This window comes from Ursus americanus, chromosome 13, assembly GCF_024610735.1.
Source record: "Ursus americanus isolate L20-20 chromosome 13, mUrsAme1.1.p, whole genome shotgun sequence".
NCBI classification, from domain to species: domain Eukaryota; kingdom Metazoa; phylum Chordata; class Mammalia; order Carnivora; family Ursidae; genus Ursus; species Ursus americanus.
Window position 1 is genome coordinate 34,811,792 of NC_142139.1, and position 21,533 is coordinate 34,833,324.

The 21,533-nt window shown below is 38.4% G+C and overlaps 1 protein-coding gene and 1 long non-coding RNA gene across 2 annotated transcripts in view; one reads left to right on the forward strand and one right to left on the reverse strand.

Annotated features, from left to right (window-relative positions):
* Positions 1–10,677, reverse strand: LOC123793241 (uncharacterized). The gene is made up of 3 exons (XR_006779877.2): positions 10,456–10,677; positions 9,302–9,523; positions 1–9,064 (listed from the first exon to the last, which is right to left on the reverse strand). It is a non-coding gene; the product is annotated as an uncharacterized LOC123793241 (long non-coding RNA).
* MMAA (metabolism of cobalamin associated A) overlaps positions 10,652–21,533 on the forward strand; it is a 19,986-nt gene continuing 9,104 nt past the window's right edge. Inside the window, exons 1-2 of the mRNA XM_045798889.2 lie at positions 10,652–10,785; positions 19,183–19,686. Of these exons, the coding sequence (XP_045654845.2) occupies positions 19,242–19,686 (445 nt within the window). The 5' untranslated portion in view covers positions 10,652–10,785; positions 19,183–19,241. The remainder of the gene's footprint in view (positions 10,786–19,182; positions 19,687–21,533) is intronic.

The window sequence follows — 21,533 nt, forward strand, 5'->3', positions numbered from 1 at the left end:
TGTGTGTGTGTGTGTGTTTTAATTAGAAATTCCCAGAAATTAGAAATTTCTGTAGTACTTTTTCTCTAATGACACAACTCTTGGTCCACTTATAGTTCTAATAGTTTTTATTTCACAGTTCTTTAATTTCTGTTTTTATCTTTATTTGCTTTCTTACGATTTTTAAAAAAAAAAATTCTAACTAAAAAAAAAAAAATCTTCCTAACTTACTGAGTTGAATACTTCATTTACTTTTAAGTTTTCTTCTTTAAGTAATGCAAATATTTAAATAATAAATGTGTTTCTGACTTCGACTTTGGATGCATCCCATTAGTTCTATTATTTCACATGCGCTTTTTCTGAAGGGTTGTAATTTTGATTTCCTTTTTACCCTAAGACTTACTTGGAATCATTTCCCTCCTCTGTTTTCAAACAGTTCCTATTCCCCCCTCTTGTTTGTTTATTTATTATAGATTCTGATTGCATTTTATTATTTTTAGAGAGTGTGACCTCTTTAGTTTCAGATTTTAAAAAAATTTACTGAGTTTTTGTGGCCTAATATGTTTATCAATTTTAACATGTATTTTACAGGCACTTGTCAATAAAAGAACCATATGTGGGGTCTAATATTCAAGATATTCATAAACATAGATATTAATCTTTAAAATTGTAGTCACATGAGGGATTTTTTTCCCCTACTTGGTTTGGCAGGCCATTAATTCAAATGATATAGGGACAAAATAAGAAGGTTTCTTACGGGTAACATGTTTTAAGCCTCTTCTCTTTTAAATTTGAAGACATTTTCCTTTACATTACTTTAGAATGCTTAATATTTTCACTAACTAATGATACTTGAAAGAGTAAAGCATGTGGTTAGTGTATGTAAAAAGATTATTTTCTCCCCCTCTCAAATTTTTACTTCCTGTACCACTTTCAACACTGAAGACATCAAGTCTATGGTCTTTCTGGGCCTTGTCTCTCTAGTAAGCAACGTCATGACTGTGTTTCTCATTTATGCTTTGGGCTGTCACTGTGTCAATTTTTTTCTAATTAACCATATATAGAGAAAAAAATGGGCAAGAAAATCTATAAATAGTATTTTGACTTTAGAAAGTCTCTTTCTTTACTTTTTTAAAAATCATTATACTGATAAGATTTATTGTTTTTGGAAAATGGCTCCTCATAGAAATTTTGAAAACAGCACCTGCAATAAAAAGAAACAAAAGAAAGGTGCGTATGATCCCATCACTCCAAGGCAACCACTGTTAACTGGCCTTGCTTGTTTCTATTTTTTCCAGAACTGTTTTTATATAATTGAGATCAATGTTGTATTCTGAATTTTCCACAATGATATATATTTTCCATGATTAAAAACTACCCATCAGACTTGTTTAAATGCCCTGATTAACATTTCATTATTTACTTAATATCCCTTTAATGTCATAATTTTCAGTATCTCTATATTGATAATGTTTCGATGGATTTCTTTTCTTCTTTTGTTGGACTTGGGTCTTTCAGCTGCATCAGGAGCACCTGAAGGGCCCCATGCCCAGAGTTTCCGATTCAGTCTAGGATGGAGCCAAAGAATTTGCATTTGTAACAACGTCAGGTGATGCTGATTGTCCAGGGATCACATTTTGAGTCGCTGGAAAGCCGCAATTAACAGAATGCATACAGATTTGCTTCAGTAAATTTCTGGAAAACAATGTTTCTTCCTTCCACAGTAAGTTATATCTTTGATGTTGCAGGGGAAAAAATAGTAATACTTATCTTGGTTAGAAAAAAAAATAGTGATGTCTATGAAAAAGTTCTCTAAAATCCGTACTCCCTGGCTTTTGCTACCGCATTTGCACTTACGGTGGAATCTTACTGGAACGCTTACCCATTTGACCCTGGAGCTACATCACTGTACAGCTGGTCTCTTTTTTTCTATCTTTCTTCTTCTTCTTCTTCTTTTTTTTTGCAAGTCACCTGCTCTCATTTAGTTCATTTCCTTTGGTGTTTTCCTTCCTGTGGGAAGCCTCTGACATCTGTCCCACATACTTCTTTATGAATACAAAGGCTCATCTTTTATCTTTTTATTTTTAACTTTTATGAGTCAGTTACTCTTACCCTTTTTATAGTTGTGATCTTTTCATTCCTTATGCTTTAAAAAGATATTCTAGACTGTAATTCCTTGTGGCCACTTTTTTTTTTCAATCTTATTCTTTTAACACCTTTAATTATTTTTTTGTTGACATTTATATTTAGGTCTGAGCCTAATGTCAAATTCTAGCAGCACGAGGCTTCTCACTTCATTGGCACCATCATGTGGTGAAATTGTGTATCACATCGGAAAACCTGCCACATAGAGGAAGACAGGGTACCATTATAGCCCATTTTATAAAGAAAGAGCACTGAAACTGGAGAGTCATAATAAGTTGGGGGATCTGAAACAGTAGTCCTATTACTTTAGTGATGCTCAGCAAAATGAGAGCTAGTAAATACCAATGATGAATTATGTGGACACTGGAGTCAGTTACAAGAGCTCAAACCCTGGCTTTCCTATTCATTATGTTATGAACTTGAGTCTGTTTCCTCATAACTATGGGGATCCCAGTAGTATCTATCTCACAGGAATGTTGACAGCAACAATTTCTATTATGATAATAGCACAATGGCTGTCAAATAGCTCAATAATATCAGTTATGATCGACTGTTAACAAACCATCACATTTGGTTTTTTATGTTCAAATCTAAAATAGAAAGAGTATCAGAAAACTTCTCCTGAGATTTTAGAAAATTATGCCAAAATGGTATAACATTATACCAAAATAGTATAATTATCTTTAGAACGATCAGAAGCAGCATGAAGTTGAAAACTGCAAAAGGTAGATATTGAAAGAACATTTAAATAATAAGGCCTTTTTAGAAAAAAGGAAACTTCTGGTAAGAAAGGTCTTCTGAACTATTCTTACAAAATGAAATTTGAAAATTATCTGGTTAAATTAACCATAATTGACAGCCAAAATAAATAACTATGGGGGGAGGTAAACTAAAATTCTTTCCAAGGGTGGAAAAAACCTTTTAATATTAAACATGATTTATAGTCCCACATCCTTCTGAAGGTCCATTAAAGAGAAATGTATACTTTTATAATCCTTGAAAGAGATACATTTAGGATGAATCCGGATGCTGGAAATTTTTCTATTAGAAAGTGAATTTTAATTATTTCCAGAAAAATAGCATGAAAAGATATTTAAGATCAGTGAGAATAAAGCATGTGCGGTATCCACCCCCCCCCCCCAACCCTTTTAAAACCATGCACATCCTTAGATAGAATGGATAGTCTTGCCAGGACCAGAGTCTTACATTCAGTTTCCAAAGTGTAGTTTCCCCAGAGAGTTAGCATCGTTCAGTGAATTTTTGTTATGCCATTATGCAAATGTAGTCTACGTTCATTATCTTTCCACTTATTAAATTCATCAAAAGCTGTCCAGGAACAGATTTGCTGTTTTGTCAACTACACCCACAGTCTTGTTCCCAGATTTTTCATCAGTATTTTCAGGCTGTGAGGGAAAGGAAGCAAGGAATGGGAATGATCTCATGAATTTTAAATATGCTGTAACTCTGTCCCAGTGCAAGATTCAAGTATATAACAGCCGTCTACAGTTGCTCGCAGCATACCCCAATCTCAGGGCAGTGCCAACTTAGTACGGTTGGTTAGAATGTGATCGATTGATCAGTCAATTCCTATGTGATTCAACCGGCTGTGGAGAGAAGAAACATGTCCTCAGCATCAACCTGAACTTCTGGGGCCAGCAGTTTAGAAAATCTATGCCTTTGATTACTGAGATTTGGGGATTTTCCAGAAACTTACTATTGACGTCTGTTTTAATTTTATTGTGGCCAGGAAACATATTTTGCATGATTTCAATCCTTACAAATTAATTGAGCCTGTTTTATAGTCCAGAATATGGTTTTTTTTTTTTTTTTTGGTCTTTCTTGGTCTATGTTCTGTGCACAGATAGCAGAGAGAGAAAGAGGGAGAGAGAGATCCACCCACACCTATATTCATTTACTTAGGTCTTTCATTTCAGCAATGTTTCAGAGTAGTACAGTTCCTGCATGTCTTTCATTAAATTTATTTCTAGGTATTTATAATGCTATTTTAAATGTTATATTTAAAAATTCATTTTCTAATTGCTGCTTGCTAACATATAGAAATACTGATTTCTGTATACGGAATCTGTTATCCTGAGCTCACTCATTTCAATGATTCATTCTAGCAGATTTTAAAGGTTTTCTACATGGACAGTTATTATCTAAAGACAAGTAATTAATAGTTTTTAAAAATAACTTTCTATGTAGACCCCTGCGAATAGACGGTTTTATTCTTCCTTTCTAATCTTTACACCTTGTATCATTTTATTTTTATCTATTGCAGTATCTAAGACCTCTGAGACAAAGTTGAATAGAAGTGGTGAGAGCAGACATTTCCAACTTTTTCCTAATCCTAGGGTTGAATATTTCACCACCAAGCATGATAGTAGCTATTGGTCTTTCATAGATGCTCTTTATAAAATGAAGTCAATTCTCTCTTATTTCTAGTTTTTTGAATGTTTTCTGCATAAACTGGCAATAAATTGTGTCAAAGCCTTTTTCTAAGTTTATTGAAATGATCATAACATTTTTTCTTTTATTAATATGGTAAGCTACATATGTTTAACTTATTAAATGTTTAGCAAACCAAGCATTCTAGGAAAAACCCCAATTGACCATTGTATTTTATCCTTTATTGCTAGGGTCAATCTGCTGGTATTTTATATAATATTTTTGCATTTATATTCATGAGTGGTTGTTGGTCTGTGAGCTTTTTCTTCTAATGTCTTTGTCAGATATTTCTATCATGGTTATGCTGTTATTATAAAATTAGTGGGATAGTATTCTTTCCTCCTCTGTTTTCTCAAAGAGTTTATATAAGATTGACAGTATGTATTCTTTTAAATGTTGATGAAATTCACCAGTGAAAGCATTTGGGCCTGGAGTTTTCTTTGCAAAGTGTTAATTATGAATTCAAGTTCTGTAATAGATGTACAACTACTACGATTTTCTACTTCTTCTTTAGTCAGTTTTGATTAAGTTTTGTTTTTCAAAGAATTTATTCATTTCTTCTAAGTTATCAAATTTTATTAACCTAAATTTGTGATATTCTCCTTCTATGGTTTTAATTAGAATTTTTCAGCCTCAGTACTATTGATATTTAGGGCCAGAAAATTGCCGTGGGGAACTCTCTGTGCAAGGCTGCATCCCTGGCTTCTAAACACTAGACGCGGTAGCAGCCTCCCTGGCTGCTCTCTAGACATTGTCTCTAGACATTGTCAAATGTTCCTTGGGAGCAAAACACCTCTAGTTGACAACCAGTGTTTTAATGTCTTTAGGATCTTTAGTGATCTTTCATTCCAGATACTGGCAATTTGTCTCTATTTTTAAATTAGCTCTGTTAAGAGATTTGTAGGGTGTACAAAAGCAGGCTCTGCCCCAAATTTGGCCCATGGATCATTTTGCTGACCTAAGGTCTTAGATCATTAATTAACTTTTTTTTTTTTAAAAGGAATAAAACAGCCATACATATTTCCTCTAAGAATACTTTATCTAGGGGCGCCTGGGTGGGACAGCAGTTAAGCATCTGCCTTCGGCTCAGGGCGTGATCCCGGCAGTCCGGGATCGAGCCCCACATCAGGCTCTTCCGCTATGAACCTGCTTCTTCCTCTCCCACTCCCCCTGCTTGTGTTCCCTCTCTCGCTGGCTATCTCTTATCTCTGTCGAATAAATAAATAAAATCTTTAAAAAAAAAAAAAGAATACTTTATCTGTATCCCATAAATTTTGAAGGCTGTGTTGTGTTGATGAATATTAGCCAAATAATGGCTATGGAGAGTTATTTTTTATCTATGGAGAGAACATATAAGCATTATTGTTATTCCAACAAAACTGCTTACGAATGGACTTTGGGCTTTATGAGAGACAATGAATATTAATATAACTACATAATAAAATTTAGGCACATAAATTAAGTACATTCTCTCAAGTAGTTGATAAATTGATATTAATTTCTACAATCTGGTAACAATAGTCTTTTTGCTCTTCTAGCAAAGAAAAGCCATAGTCTGCAGCACCCAGAACGTTTAGCAGGACAAGAAAATTATAATAATTTTATTGCACCTCATCGAATATTGATTTGCTGCCACCTGCTGGGAGGCAGAAATGAGTTTCCAGGGTCCTTAAAGGGCAAGAGTGATGACCTTACAAGTTGTAAAACTTTGCCTATCCCATAAAATGAAGCATAATATAGGTACCCTTAGGCCTGAAAGAAATCAGTATTTTATTTTTTTTAGAAATCAATAATTTTAGAATAAATAACTGCAGATAAAGAAAATATGACCTAAATATAAAATTGGGAGTGCATTCTTCTCCACCTAAGAGAAATTAGGTGGGATATCTGCATTTACCATGAAATGATGTACAATCAAGTTCCTTACAATGGCGAGCTCCTCATGTACTGATTGTGTATTTGTATAAAGGCATTTAACCTCTTGACTGGGGCTAATGGAGAAACTTAGGAGCTAAGGAACCACTACTGAATGAAGATTAGTAAAAAATAATACTAAATCTAATAACGATGCTTGTGATGGGCAGAATAATAGCCCTACAAACACGTCCATACTGTGATTCCCAGTACCCAGAGCGGAGCCGTGAGCCCAGACAGCAGAACCGAGAACCACAGATTATTCCTTGGCCTTGAAACTTAATGGAGACTGCCTGATTGGATTTTGAAATTGTCTGACTGGTGATTACTTTTTTCCTTCCAGTTGCTACCTTTTTGAATGGGAATGGCTGCAGCTGCCCTCCTGTGCCTCCTCTTCTCTTGCATTTTTGGGAGCAGACATCTTGTTTTCTCATTTCCCAGGTCTATAAATGGAAAGGGATTTTGCCCCAGGATGGATTATACTCAGAGCCTCACCTATACATAATTGACATGAAGTTAGGGAACTTTGAAATTTCGATGAAATGCTGTAGTATGTTGAGAATTTGGGGATTGAGGGGGGGGTGAGTAAATTTTGCATGTGATCAGACATGAATCTTTGGGGGTCGGAGGATGGACTTTAGTAAGAATGCCCCTCCCATAGATGTTCACACCCTAATTGCCAGAATCTGTGAATGTTATAAGGATAAAGGGATTTTGCAGACGTGATTAAGGTTAAGAATCTTGATACGGACAGATTATCCTGCATTATCTGGGTGTACCCAGTTTAATCACAGGAGTCCTTAACAGTGGAGGATCTTTGACCAATGTTAATGGCTTTGAAGATAGAAAGGGGCCACAAGCTAAGGAATATAAGTGGCCTCTAGAAGCAGGAAAAGGCAAAGCAACAGAGTCTTCTCTAGAGAGCATTCTGTCCAGAAAGGAATGCAGTCGGCTGATAACTTGATTTTACCCCCAGTGAGACCTGTGTTGGACTTCAGACTTAGAGAATTAAAAGATAATAAATCTGCGTTCTTTTAACCAGTAAGTTTGTGGAGTAGAAAATGAATACAAAAACAGCTAGCAGTTACTAAGTCCTACATATAGTAGCACTACAGCAAGTGCTTCCCAGATGGTAACTCTAGAAAGGAGCTAACACACGTCTGGAAGCATATTACATAATCTGGCCTGGCCTACCTCTGACCTCATTGCCTACGACTGTCCCTCGTTTATTATCATTCATTCACTCTGATCTCCTTGCTATTCTTGAGACATGCCAAGCATGCTGTCCCCTTCTCAGTCCGTACTTTACTTAGATATCCACAATCCACTCCTTCACTTCCTTCAGATCTCTGCTCAAATGTTACCTTCTCAGTTTTTGCCCTCTCTTACCTGGTGTCCCCTAGTTTATTATTCTACATAGCACTTATCATTGGATAGGTATGTGCTTGTAACTCCGTGTTCTTTCTTGTTCCCAAATGTAAACTGTGAGTGAGCAGGGACTTTATTTGTACATTACTGAGGGCAGCTTTATCTCTAAAGCCTAACACAGTGCCTGGCCATCCAGCAGTAAAGAAATATTTGTAGGAATAAACGCACATTTTTAAAACTATTAACAGATTACAAGAATTCATTAATATTCTTTAAATTCAAATGCAACATACACAGCATAGAGCAGGGATCAATGGATGATGAACCTGAACACTGCTCTAGTGAACAGGCCTCAGTGTAGATTCAATATCATGCCTTTAAGAATGAGGTCATTTCTCAATTTCCTACAGTCCTTCACCATGGCACACCATTTCTCAAGGTCAGATTATAAGAAAACCAGTATATGAATGAATTTTGTATTTTCCCATAAATAAGCAATACCAGTGTATTTTATTTTTTTAAAGCAATTGCTAGTTTAAAAAAAAAAGGAAAAGCTAGTAACTGCTAGCTACAATTTCTTCCCCAATTTTCAATTTTTAAAAATTTCAAATCTATAGAAGAGTTGAAAGAACATTCATATACTCTTCACCTAGAACCATAATTAACACAGTGCTGTTTTCTCTTTACATACATACTTTTTTTGTGCCTGGACAATTTGAAAGAAGTTCCCAGACAGTAATTATGATCTCCCCTAAAGACTTGAACACGTACCAACTAAAAACAAAAGCATTCTGGTAATAAGCACAATTTATCATACCTGAGAAATTTAAGTCAACAATATATCTAAGTTTACTTCCATGTTCAAATTTCCTCAATTGTCCACAAAATTCTTCTAAAACTTAAAAAAAAAAATCCACAATCCTATCCACGTCAGTTGCCCTAACTGCAGACCGTCCTTTTTTTTGGTACTTCTTCTGTGCTTTGACCTTACACTGAAAAGCACAAATAAATCACATTGTGAATTTATCGGAGTGTTCCTCACAGATTCAGACTAAGTGTTTTTGGCAAGAATGCTACACAGATGTACTTGCAATAACCTCACAGCAACAGGTGTGTGTTTTTCCAGTACCGATGCTGGAAATTTTTTCCATGAAGCATCTATTAACGTTCCGCAAAGGACTAATGTTCCATAGAACAGTTTAGGAAACACCTGGATTGAAAAAAAAAAAAGTTAAATGAACTAAAGTGTTTAACAGTTTGTAGAATAAAAACCAGGTATGGATTAAAAATCATTTTTAAATTAACAAACGTCCTCATTTCCTTAGGTAATGCAAACAGAGCTTTCATAAAATTTAACACCAAAAAAATAAAGAACAAAACCACTGTAGAGATGATTAACCCCTAACTTAAAGAAATGAAGTAACCGCTACCAAGTTTTTATCCTTACTATATTTACTGTGTTCAGGAGCTGAGATTTGAAACCAGATCTGCTTCCATGTTTTCCACTAGGCCCTCTACTTCACTTAAGACATGTTTAGGGGCGCCTGGGTAGCTCAGTCGTTAAGTGTCTGCCTTCGGCTCAGGGCGTGATCCCGGCTCCTCCGCTGGGAGCCTGCTTCTTCCTCTTCCACTCCCCCTGCTTGTGTTCCCTCTCTCGCTGGCTATCTCTCTGTCAAATAAATAAATAAAATCTTTAAAAAAAAGAAAAGAAAAAAAAAAGACTTATGTTTAGTTAAGAAATTACAATTGGGGTAGAAGTGGTGGTCTTTTAGTCTGAAGAATAAAGCCAGTAATGAAAACCAAGAGTTCTTTTTTTTTTTATTGTTCTGTGTCCATCAAGAATGAACCCATACCAAGTACCTGAGAAGGGTCTAACCCCTCACAAATGCATGCAAGTATGCATATCATATGGGGGGGTGCGCGGATTGCGGCCTTGGCTCCAGATATTAACTATAATATAGCCCCCAGTTATGACCATTTCTATTTGCCATAATTTGCTCCTTGCTATTTATTGCCTATTGCTGCTGTCTTTATTACACTACACCATACATTCGGGGGACTTCAGTTTTCCCTAAAAATCCTAGAACTCAGGTAAAACTCACGTTTTACTACTAATTCTATAAATCCAACAGGTTTTCAAAAAATTAGTTACCATTCCGGCCCCGCAGTGAGGTAGCAAATATTAAGCATGTTCGTTTTCATCTCCATTTCAACCGGGAGCCCAAACCCCTAAGTGACTTTACGAGGGCAGTCGCGGGTCCTTACTTTTGGCACAAGTTAAAATGTTACTACGAATGGTTACTTTCAAGAGAAAAAAACCTGTGCCAAGGCTTAAACACCTGAGCTCTACTTCGGCGGAGCATTTATTCCAATCGGCTGGAAATTGCTTTGCGGAGTTTTGGTGCCTCCTGCAGCTGCCAGTTTGTCAAACGTCCCACGTCTCGCCCTCTACCCCACACTTGCAGCTTCTGGGATCAGAAGAAAGGGGTGTGCACTTGCGGATCGCGCTCCGGCTCCGTCTCCCGGACTTCTCACCACGCCAAGGCCGGGAGGCTATGAATGTTACCCTCGAGCTCTGGCGGGGTACAACCAAATACGGACCTGGAGAAGAGCTACCCGAAAGCCGTAAACAACCTTCTCCCGCTTCACTTCCCGGCAGCTTCCCGGCACCCCGCCGACTTCCCTCCCCGACGCAGGCCCGCAGGCCTTCACGCACACGCGTCCCCCACACGCGCCGGAATTCCGCGACCACGTCCGCCGGGGCCCTAGCCCCGCCCCGCGCCTCCGACAGGTCCCCGGTCTCCCGAGGGCTTCTCGCTCCCGGCAGTGGGCCCTGCGCCTGCGCGCCGCGGCCAGCGCGGGGCGGGGCGGGGCGAACCCTGTCCGGCGGAAGGGGCGGGGCGGGGCGCCACTTCCCTGGCGACCGGGCGGGTGAGTGTGGGATGGAGGTTGCGCGCGCCGTCCGGAGCCGGGGATGGGCTCCCGCCTCGGGAGGCCGGGGAAGAGGGGCCCACCGCGGCGTCGGGGGCGCCCCCTGGAGGATTTGGGGTGGGGGAAGGAAAGGAGAGTATTATTGAACTGGGTGATACTGGGAATGAGGGATATGTGCTGACAGGCAGGCGTCGGCAAAATGGGTTTAGAGGGAAGTTTCGTCGTTTTTTTCCTTAAAAAGGAAATGCTCTGTAAGCAGTGTTTTAACATTTACATCATTTTAGGCAGGTTGTGAGCTTACTTACTGTTGTGCCACAGTAAGGTTTTGGTAAGGTTGCTGGTCCCTTGCTGCTGCCAAACCTGGCGAATGGTTAACCAGAGAATGGATCTGAGGAAGACACGATAGTCCATTGTAGCTAGGTACTTCCCAAGAGTGAAATTAGAACTCCTCTTTTATGGAATAAAATCCAGGATATAAAAGTAGGGTTCAAACTAAAAGTCACAAAGAGTATCTAGGCTTTGTCAAATACTCGAGAGGCGTGGGCTAAGTCCTTTCCAGCAGACGTCCTGTATTCAAGTCATTTATATTTCTCATTAGCAAATGAAAGACCACCTAAGCAAAAATGGCATAAAATTACTTATTTTATTACCTTTCTTAAGAGCTGTGCCCTAATACATACACTCTGGAAAACAAAGATTACTAAAGCTTTTCCAAGTTAGTAGAAAACCAAGTGTCCCGAAGGCCTGTGCAGATTCTTAATCATTTTGGGGTCATCTGCAATGTCCAAAATACTCTTTTATCGGTAAACACTTAACGTTTTGTGTTCAAAGTAATAAGAATTTTAAAAAGGGAATAACTCAGTTATTTTAAGGGCTATATTCTATTAGAGCCAAAACAAACATGAAAAGTTATATAACCATAAGAAATGTAAATCTCAACTTAAGGTATTTGAAGCTGTCAAGAAAACCTGTATTTGGCATGGAAAGGGCTGGTGAGTGCTTGAAACATCTGCGCCTTCGCTGACTGTTGCCATGTGGGCATGTGGGTCCTTCATATGCAGATCATACACTGGGCTCCCTAAGACCAGTTTGGATTTGAAACTCAGTGGTAGCAGTGGGAATGAATGAAAGTGTTTAACAGTGATGAAATTTAGAAAAATAGAGATTTCCTAAACAGATTGAAACCTAAAAGTGGAAATTGAGAAATCTGAGTCTTAACTGAAAAAGTGATAAAAGGTAAAGTGGATAGAGAACCTTAGACTATCAATATCCCCTGCATGAGTTCAAGATGTATTGGTGTTACTCTTACATAACAATGACCTATTTAAAGGTTGCTTGTATAAAAAGTCATTCTGCTGTACCAAAATTTCCTGAGATTATTGGAAAAGGATAAGGTAAACCCCTCTGTGGGGCATGTGGGAGATGGCAAACAGATTAATGGCATCTGACAACTTATCTTCAAATCAAAAATGATTAGCATTGAGAAATGGAAACACATGGTGTAACACTGCACTGCGTGTATGAACCTGCTGTGCTGCAGGCACTGACCTAATGTATTGATTTTGGAAATCCTATGTGCTTTTTCTTGCCAGAGTAGTTATTGAAATTGAGAATATTCATTGGATCAATTTCAAGACAAAATTATCTTGACTGGCTGCTGCTGAGCAAATTTTTAATGAAGGAAAACATCCATATATTGAAGTAAGACTTTAAAAAGAAAGTCCTTAAGATAAATATATATTTACTGTAAAATCTAGAAAATCGTGTGTTTCAAACATTGATTAGTTGAATAATCCCCATAATGGAGTTATTGACCCATACACAACTGTTGTATATGTTAATTTATTCTGTGAGCAATAAACTGTGCTGTGGGTACAAAGATAACTCATAGTCTAGGCAGGACTAACAACTTAAAACAATGTGACCAGCATTATAATAGAGGGATGTGACCTGTACATGATGACAAGAGAGGAGTGACAATAGAAAGGGCATGGAAAGGGGGAGTGGAGTACTGTTTCTGGAGGAGAGACTTGAGTTGATTCTTGAAGGCTGAAGAGGAATTTGTGAGATGATTAAAGAAAGAAGGACAATTTTTATTCATCTCATTTATTTAGGGAATATTTTTTGCTTGCATTATAAGTGGACGTACTTTCATCTAGTAAAGCTCTTGTTACTGAGTTCTGATTCCTTACAAACTTATCTTTCTGTTTAGGAACATTAGTTAGATGCCAAAGTTGCCTTGATTCAAAACAGGGAACGTAGAAGGTAGAAGGTTTTTAGTAAAGATTCTCAGATCACACAGATTAAGGATGTTACTCAAACTTTCCTTTCTAGTATATTAGATCAACATAAAGAATTCCCTCATGAACCTTAAAAAAATTTAACAGGTTACCATATGCCTGACACTGTGCTGGATTCTGAGAAAGCTAAGACTAAGACATTGTCTCTTCTCTGGGAAGATCATTGGCTGGGCTGAGGGGTGAGAATTGGTGGAGCAAGATCTGTAAATAGATACATGAGAAAACAAGTGAATAAAAGGCTGTGGAGCTTTGCAGATGGAACAGTTGACTGCCTGGGAAAGGGGGGGAATATGTGTCCTAGAAGAGGTAATATTTGAATTGAGTAGGACTTCTTCAGGCAAAAAAGTAGAAGATAAGCGTTCTAGACACCTAATTTTTATTATAGACTTTTTCTTTAAAGCTATCATGCTCAAAATGGTTACTAGCCCATCTGTATCACATTATTTCAGAGTACTATGGAACTTCATATCTTACCGTGATGATTCTGACAGAATGTGCATAGAAGCATAGCTAAAACATAATTACCACTTTTTTCACCTTGTACAGAATTCTTTTTTGCTAGGTTTTAAAGTATATATGCTAATTTTATGTTTAATTTAGAAATTGACATAAATACATATTGAATGCAATGCTGATGGTCATAGTAACTGTTTAAATTAAGGACTCATCAAGTTTGAGTCTTACATTATGAAGAAGTCTCAATGCAGAAAGAAGGAAGTTACAGATTAGATACAAAGGTAAAAATTAAATCATGAGTAGTTATTACACATTTCTTACTAAGAGTATACATATTCTGTTTTATCTTTAAAAAAGACTTTTTTACCATAGCAACTGTATTAGTTTTCTTTTGCTGCTATAACAAATAACCACAAACTTAATGCCTTAAAACAACACAAAGTTATCATCTTACAGTTCTGTAGGTCAGAAGTTTGACATGGGTTTTGCTGGGCTTAAATTAAGGCACGGGTAGCCCTTTATTCCATCCTAGAGGTTCAGTAAGGGTGGGCTGAGTCCTCCTCACATGACATCATTTTGCTCTTCCCCTCTCTCTTTCTCTAAAGGACTTTGGTGTTATTTTGGGTCCACCTGGATAATCCAGGATAATTATTTTATCTTAAGGCCAGCTGATTAGCAGCCTTAATTCTGTCTGCAAATTTAATTTCCCTTTGCCATTTAACGTAACATAGTCACAGGTTTCTTGCATTAAGACATGGACATCTTGGGCGGGGGGCATTATTCTGCCTACAACAGAAAAATATGATTAGCCATAAAAAAGCATATAAGTGCTGGAATACCACTTATCTATAGACACAGTTAACATATGTATTTCTGTGTGTGTGTGTGTAAAATTTTATGAAAAATGGTATAACGCCTCTTTATCTCCAGCCACTCTTGTGCAAATCTCGTTTGGTCTCATGGATTTAAGTAACACCTAAATACTTAATGATTCTCAAATTTAGAGGTAAGTTCTGACCTCTCCCTTATACTGTAATGCAACTGCCCACTCAGGATCCCACCTGGATATTTGGTACACATCTCAAACTTAATGTATCGGAACTGGAACATGCCTGATCTTACCTGAAACTTGACCTCCTGAGTCTTCCCCAGCTCATTAAAGGGCACCTCCATCTTTACCGTGATTCAGGGTAAAACCTGTGCTGAATCCTTGACTGCTCCCTTCTCTTCCATCCCACATCTCATTTATTAGCAGGTCCTTTAGAATTCATCCAGAACCTGATTTAACACTATCCCTACATGGTCCACGTCCTCATCAGTTCTCATGTGCACTATTGCAATAATCTCTTAGCTGGTCTTCCCATTTCTGTTCTTGCATCCCCATCAGATCCTTTTAGAACAGAAGTAAAGTCAGGTTCTCCTTTGTCCTACTGCTTCCCTTCTCATTCAAAGTCAAAGTTCTTCCAGTCATATCTATGGCTGTATATCTGACCCCCTCTTGGCCTTCACTCTTACACTTTCCCTCTTGCTTATTCACGTCTAGCCACACTGGCCTCCTTATTTATACATCTATAGTCTGTCTTCCCTTACTAGAATGTTAGCTTTATGAGGGCAAGAACTTTGTTCTGTTTTGATCATTGTTGTATCACCAGTGCTAGACTATTGCATGACATATGGTAAATGGTCAAATATTTGTAGAATGAATGCTTTATAATCTGTTTCTCTCTCTTTCTCTCTCAACATATTACTTTGCTCCTTTTTGATCATAGCTTTGTTGGGTAACAAGAAGTAGTCATGGTAAGATTTGTAACTTAAAGGGCATGTTTTAGATAGTTAGAAGTTTTTCTTAGACTATATAGACAGCATCTCTCCTGGATAGGACGAGGTTTGGTAGTAAGAATGTTCTGTATCATCAGCATTTCCTCTTTCTCTGTTTTTTGGCTCTTCCCAATGCCGTCCCTATCACTGTACACATTTTTTTTTATTTTAAAAGGTTTATTTGTTTCTTTTAGAGAGAGGGGAGGGACAGAGAGCATCTCAAGCAGACTCCCCACTGAGCTTGATATCATGACCCATGAGATCATGACCTCAGTGGAAACCAAGAGTCAGATGCCTAACCTACTGAGCCAGCCAGGCGCCCCTCTGCATACTTTTTGAAAATGCTTTTTACTTGCTTTGGGAGGGGCACGGTTACTAATATCTCTTTACCTTTTAGCCAAAGGACTTCTCCTTGATCCTAAAGTAATTTACTAAGAAAAAATGCCATAGAGAGTCAAAAGACCTGGGTTTGGGTCCTGGCCCTCCCATTGGTATGACATTAGTCACCTAACTAACTCTTGCTTCCCTTCCCTTGTTAAATGAGAATAAATAATAATTAATAATAATAAATGTGATCATAGAATTATCTGGGAGAGTAAAGTGAGATGAAGTATTTGAAAATGGTTTATAAACTCTTGATTGACAAGCAGATGGGAAATGAAATAGGTTCAGCTCAGCAGCCTTTTTTGGTTTGTTTTTTCAATAATTGCCACGTGCCAGCCTCCATCGTGAGCTTTGAGGGTTCTAATGTGGACAACAGGGTCTTGAATCTGACTTCTCTTTCCTTAATGCCTTGTCTAAGTCCAGGTCCTCATCATCTCTTTTGGGTCTTTTCTAGGGTTTCCTAAACTGGCCTTTGCGTTAGCAGGGTCTGATTCCTCTTGAGTTCTCACCACTGCTCCTGGTGTTATCTCCCTAAAAACCCAAGTTGATTATGTCCTTAATCTCTGTAAAGATCTCTGTCATTTCTCCACTGCCAACAAGGAGCGTCAGGTTTATCCTGGTCCAGCTTCATAACTAGTTGTAACTAGTTCATGTATACACCAGGTTTCTGTCTCACTGAATTGCTCAACCTTTGGTACAGCAGGGAAGAGACCAAGCTCCAGCTGTGACTCTGTACATTTAAATCCTCAGCCTGGAAGGCCTGCCTTCTCCAGTCGTGGTTGTTGTTTTTAATCCTTTCAGACCCAGCCCTGACATTGACCCCTCCATGACTTGAACCTTCTACTCCCCAAGGAGAGTTAGTTTCTATAATTTTGTCTGTTCCCACAGCACTTTGTGGTTTTTTTGGACATGCTGTTTATTATTCCGTGGGCTTTTGAAGTGCTGGGATTATGTCATTTAGGGTAATATAATGAGACAGTCGGTCCACCTAAGAAGGTGTAGTGGATTGAATGGTGGCCTTCAAAAAGATACACCCATGTCCTAATCCCTGGAACTTGTGAATGTGACTTGTATTTGGAAAAAGGGGTTTTTGCAGATGACAGATGCCATTAAGTTACAGATCTTCTTTTTTTTCTTTTTTAAGAGACACAGTGTGTGAGCGGTTTGGGGGGGGGCAGGGTCGGAAGGGGAGGGAGAATCTTAAGCAGGCTTCACGTCCAGGGTGGAGCCTGACTTGGGGCTCCATCTCCCGACCCTGAGATCATGACCTGAGCTGAAACCAAGAGTCAGATGCTTAACCGACTGAGCCGCCCAGGCGCCCCTGAGTTAAAGATCTGGAGATGAGATCATCTTGGATTATCTGAGTGGATCCAGTTCAGTGACAGATCGCCACACAGAGGAGAGACACCAGGAAAAGAGAGCATGTGAAGCCAGAGGCAGAGACTGAAGCTGGGCAGCCGGGAGCCATGGAGCCGCAGGAGCCCCCAGGAGTGAGGAGGGACAGGGAAGAGTCTTCCCTCAGAGCCTTCAGAGGGAGAGCAGGCCTGCCGACGCTGGCATTTCTGCCTTCCAGCCTCCAGAACAGCGAGGGAATAAATTTGTTGTTTCAAGCCACCCAGTTAGTGGTAATTTGTCACAGCAGCCCTAGGAAACGGATACAGAAGGTCATAGTAGCATGACTGGAACACAGTAAAATGTCATTGTCATCACCAACAGTAACACTGTCATCACTGTTATTCTTAAACCTAGCATGGCACCTGAAGAGCAGGATACGCTCAGAAAATAGTGCGTGGTTGAGTAGAAACGCGGTGCTTCCCGGGAGCTTCCAGTCTGTCGTAGCGGCAGTGGCGTTGTCGAGAAGGTGCTTAAAGAGAGCTGCCAAAGTAGAGCCCCTCTGAACTGTGTTGTTTTAAATGTCTTTTTGTCTGCTTGTGGGAAGGGTGGTGGTGGATGTTTTAAATTGTCTTTTTAGAACCATTTTTACGTGGTTTTCCGTAAGTTGTCTTTCAGAATAAGACTCATTTTGTCAAAATAGACGTCATTATGCCCCCCCTGTCCATAACGCCCCAAAATAGAAAAATGATGAGCAGTTATAGTTCTAAAAATAAAAAACTTAAAATATGTCTTCTTTTTCCTATTAGAATGTTATTTAGTAAAATTAATTTCATGCTGGTTGGCCTTGAAATACAATTTAGAGAAGTACTTTGGAGCAATAAGATAATTTATTTCATGCTGCTATGAGGTCGTTGAAAACCAAAATTTTCAAATAATCATAAACCCAAATTTGGTAGGCCGTACGTATCATTTGTACGTAAATTTTAGTTTGCCGCCTAGGTCTATGACCTAATTTTTACTAATGTTTTATAAATTGGTATAATAATAATGAAAGCTAAAGATTATTGAGCTCTTACTCTATGCTAGGCACTGTTCCAGGCTTTTTACATGAGGCTGTTGACATGAATTAACCGAATTCATTCTCACAGCAATCCTGTTCTCTTTACCTGTTCTCTTGACCCAGGAGGATGCTGAGGCCCAGAGTGGCCAATATCATGATAGCTGACGCGGCAGAGACTCAAAGTGGCCGTGGCTCAGAGCCTCTGTTCTTTCCTGACTCTCCATGTACCTTGCCAGCTTTCATTGCTGAATACAGTTCGAAATGGAGAGTATCAGTAAATCTAAGTGAAGCATCCTCGTCTAATTCCGTAGTAGTTCAGACTTCAGTGTGCTTACTTACCCTCAGAGATGCTGATGTGTGGGGCTGGGAATATGCATTTTTAGTAAGCACTAGGCAGTTTGGGTCCTGCTTGGAAATACACTGATCCAGTTAGCATACAAACCTCACAGTTCATTTCACATGAAGGCCCGGGGTGGTGCTGGTGGTGGTGATGGTGTGCTTATGTTAGGCCATTCTTTGCATATATCTATGTTCCCGGGTGAGCCCATTGAATACATACACTTATCTAAACTTATGCCTCAAGTGCCTACACTACTAATCACATTTTTTTTTGATAGAGAAAGAATAAAAGGCATCAGAGGAAATTTTTTTTAACCTTTTTAATGAGCCTCAAAATAGGGTCTATTTGATCCGAGGAAATTATAAGCTGTAGACAGAAGAAAATAAGCATGACATAAAATTTCTGCCCTAACAGGGGTTTTTTTGTGTGTATTTATTTTTTGTTTAGAAGAAACTTTTAATGTACATTCTATTTTACAGTAGAGCAATAATCCATCATTTGGGCTACTCTGAATATTAACTGTAGGCAAAGGGGGGGAATCTTCTTTCTTAGGTTTGGTAAGAAACTTTCACGCAGTTTTCCTGCCAAGAAGCCTGATTATGTGTGTTTTAGAATATAGGGAAAACACTAAGCTTGCAGTTTTACTAACTTCAGTATCTTAATTGTATATTGAACTGGCAAAAATACTTTTTTCTTTCTTCTAGGGAGTCACAAATCACATTGAGCCAAAAAACATCCAGTGTTTTCTGCAGTTACAAACAAAATGAATATTCCCATGCTACTGCAACATTCTCACCAGCGTTTCCTAAAAGGCCTTTTAAGAACACCTTTCCGTTGTTACCACTTCATCTTTCACTCAAGTACTCATCTCGGATCGGGAATCCCTTGTGCTCGACCATTCAATTCTCTTGGACTCCATTGTACAAAATGGATGCTGCTGTCAAATGGTTTAAAGAGAAAGTTATGTGTACAAACAACCTTAAAGGAACACTCAGAAGAACTTTCTGATAAAGAACAGAGATTTGTGGATAAAATTTATAGTGGTTTAATCCAAGGGCACAGGGCCTGCTTAGCAGAGGCCATAACTCTTGTAGAATCCACCCACAAGAGGAAAAAAGAGTTAGCCCAGGTGCTTCTTCAGAAAGTATTAGTCTACCACAGAGAACAAGAACAAATAAATAAAGGAAAACCACTAGCATTTCGAGTGGGTCAGTCTTTTTTTTTTTCCTTTCAGTCTATTCAGTAAATATTTTTCTAAATTTTCTCTGTTTTAAAATAAGTCTAAATAGTTTGTAATCTAATGGGAATTCTTTTTTTCTTTTCAGAATTTTGGGCTGGATTTTAAATGCCCCCCCCCCTTTTTTTTTTTGCAGATATTGGTCTTGTTATGTTGGGGGGAAAAAGTGTTGTGGTCATTTGAACTAAGGCTCTGTATTTTAAGAGAATAATATAAGATTTCTATTTTGGCAAGAATCTGTGGCTTCCAGAAAAGGATATGCATATGAAGAACTAGCCCTTCTGCTTGATAGTCTGAAGTGAATGCCTTATTTTTGTATTTATATCAAAGATAATTATCCTTATCACATTTCAAAATTCTACTTCTTAGGAATTTCATTAGTCTTTCTGGGGCAAGTCTCCCTTCTTTCAGGTACTTTTTGTTAGAGTTTCTGGGAGTTGCTTGGCTCTAAGCACAGCCATCTCAATACCAAAATGTGTTTTAAAGCAGAGACCATATTCATTTGCTATCTATTTCTTGAATAAATTGAACAATAGGAATTGTTCAATTTCTTTTTTTTTTTTAAGATTTTATTTATTTATTTGACAGAGAGAGACTGCCAGAGAGAGAGGGAACACAAGCAGGGGGAGTGGGAGACGAAGAAGCAGGCTTCCAGCAGAGGAGCCTGATATGGGGCTCGATCCCAGAATGCCGGGATCACGCCCTGAGCCAAAGGCAGACGCTTAACGACTGAGCCACCCAGGCGCCCCGAAAGTATTCAGTATCTTGAATAATTGACTAGGTTCTGTAATTGCAAATAAGCTTGTTATATTTTTTTAATTGTGCATTTTTAAACAATTTAGATATGTTTGGGTGGAGTGAGAGCTTTTCATGACAGCAAAGTAGATGATTCTAACCAACTTTCCCACTAAAAAGAACTTGAAATGATGGACAAATGATGCAGAAATTTTGTGAGGATTGAGTAAATTCACTGGCATTGTATTAGACTTATATCTCAGTTTATTGATGGTATGGGATTAAAACCTTCTAATGTTATAGTAACAGGGTATGAATCTTTAAAGATTATTTCAAAAAGAGTTTACCAACCGATATTGGTACTGGTCTGCATTGTTCACACATCCTATTCTGGCCTTTACTGAAGGAGCTCTCATTCTGAGAGTACTGCATTGACTGTTAATAATCTTTATGTATTGTAGACAGACAAGATGGCAGACTCCCAGAGAGAAATTCCAGTTATGACAGTGTTTCCTTATTACACCCAAAGGATGTTTGAAGAGAAAACATCCCAGAAATATACGGAGTTAACCAGCAACTCACACTCACTAATAACTCACAAATTTTCATTGCTATTCTGGTTCTTTCAGCTTGGTCTTACTTAGCCAGATAAACCTGTGTCTTTATTGTAGCTGTTTTATTGCCATCATAACTACAAGTAACAAATGTTTTTTCAGCACCCATATAGATGTTTAAGACAGAGACCTGCCCCGAAAGTTACAGTAAGGAGCCAAGCATTCCGTATGACCAATGCATATTTTTTGATGTAATTACAATTAAATGCTTAAGTTTTACATACTTTATGCCTTGTGCTGTTCTAAATATTGCAAATATCAGCTCATCTAGTTGTTACAACAACCTGAAGAGATCGGTGCTATCATGGGCATTTTATTGCAGAGTATACTCGGGTACAGAATGGTTAAGTAACTTCACCGGGATTGCACAGCTCGTAAGAAGCAGAGCTAGAACCAGAACCAGCCACCTGGCTCCAGAGCATGTGCTCTTACCTGCCATGCTCTGTGAACTCTCCAAGCAGGGGGATTT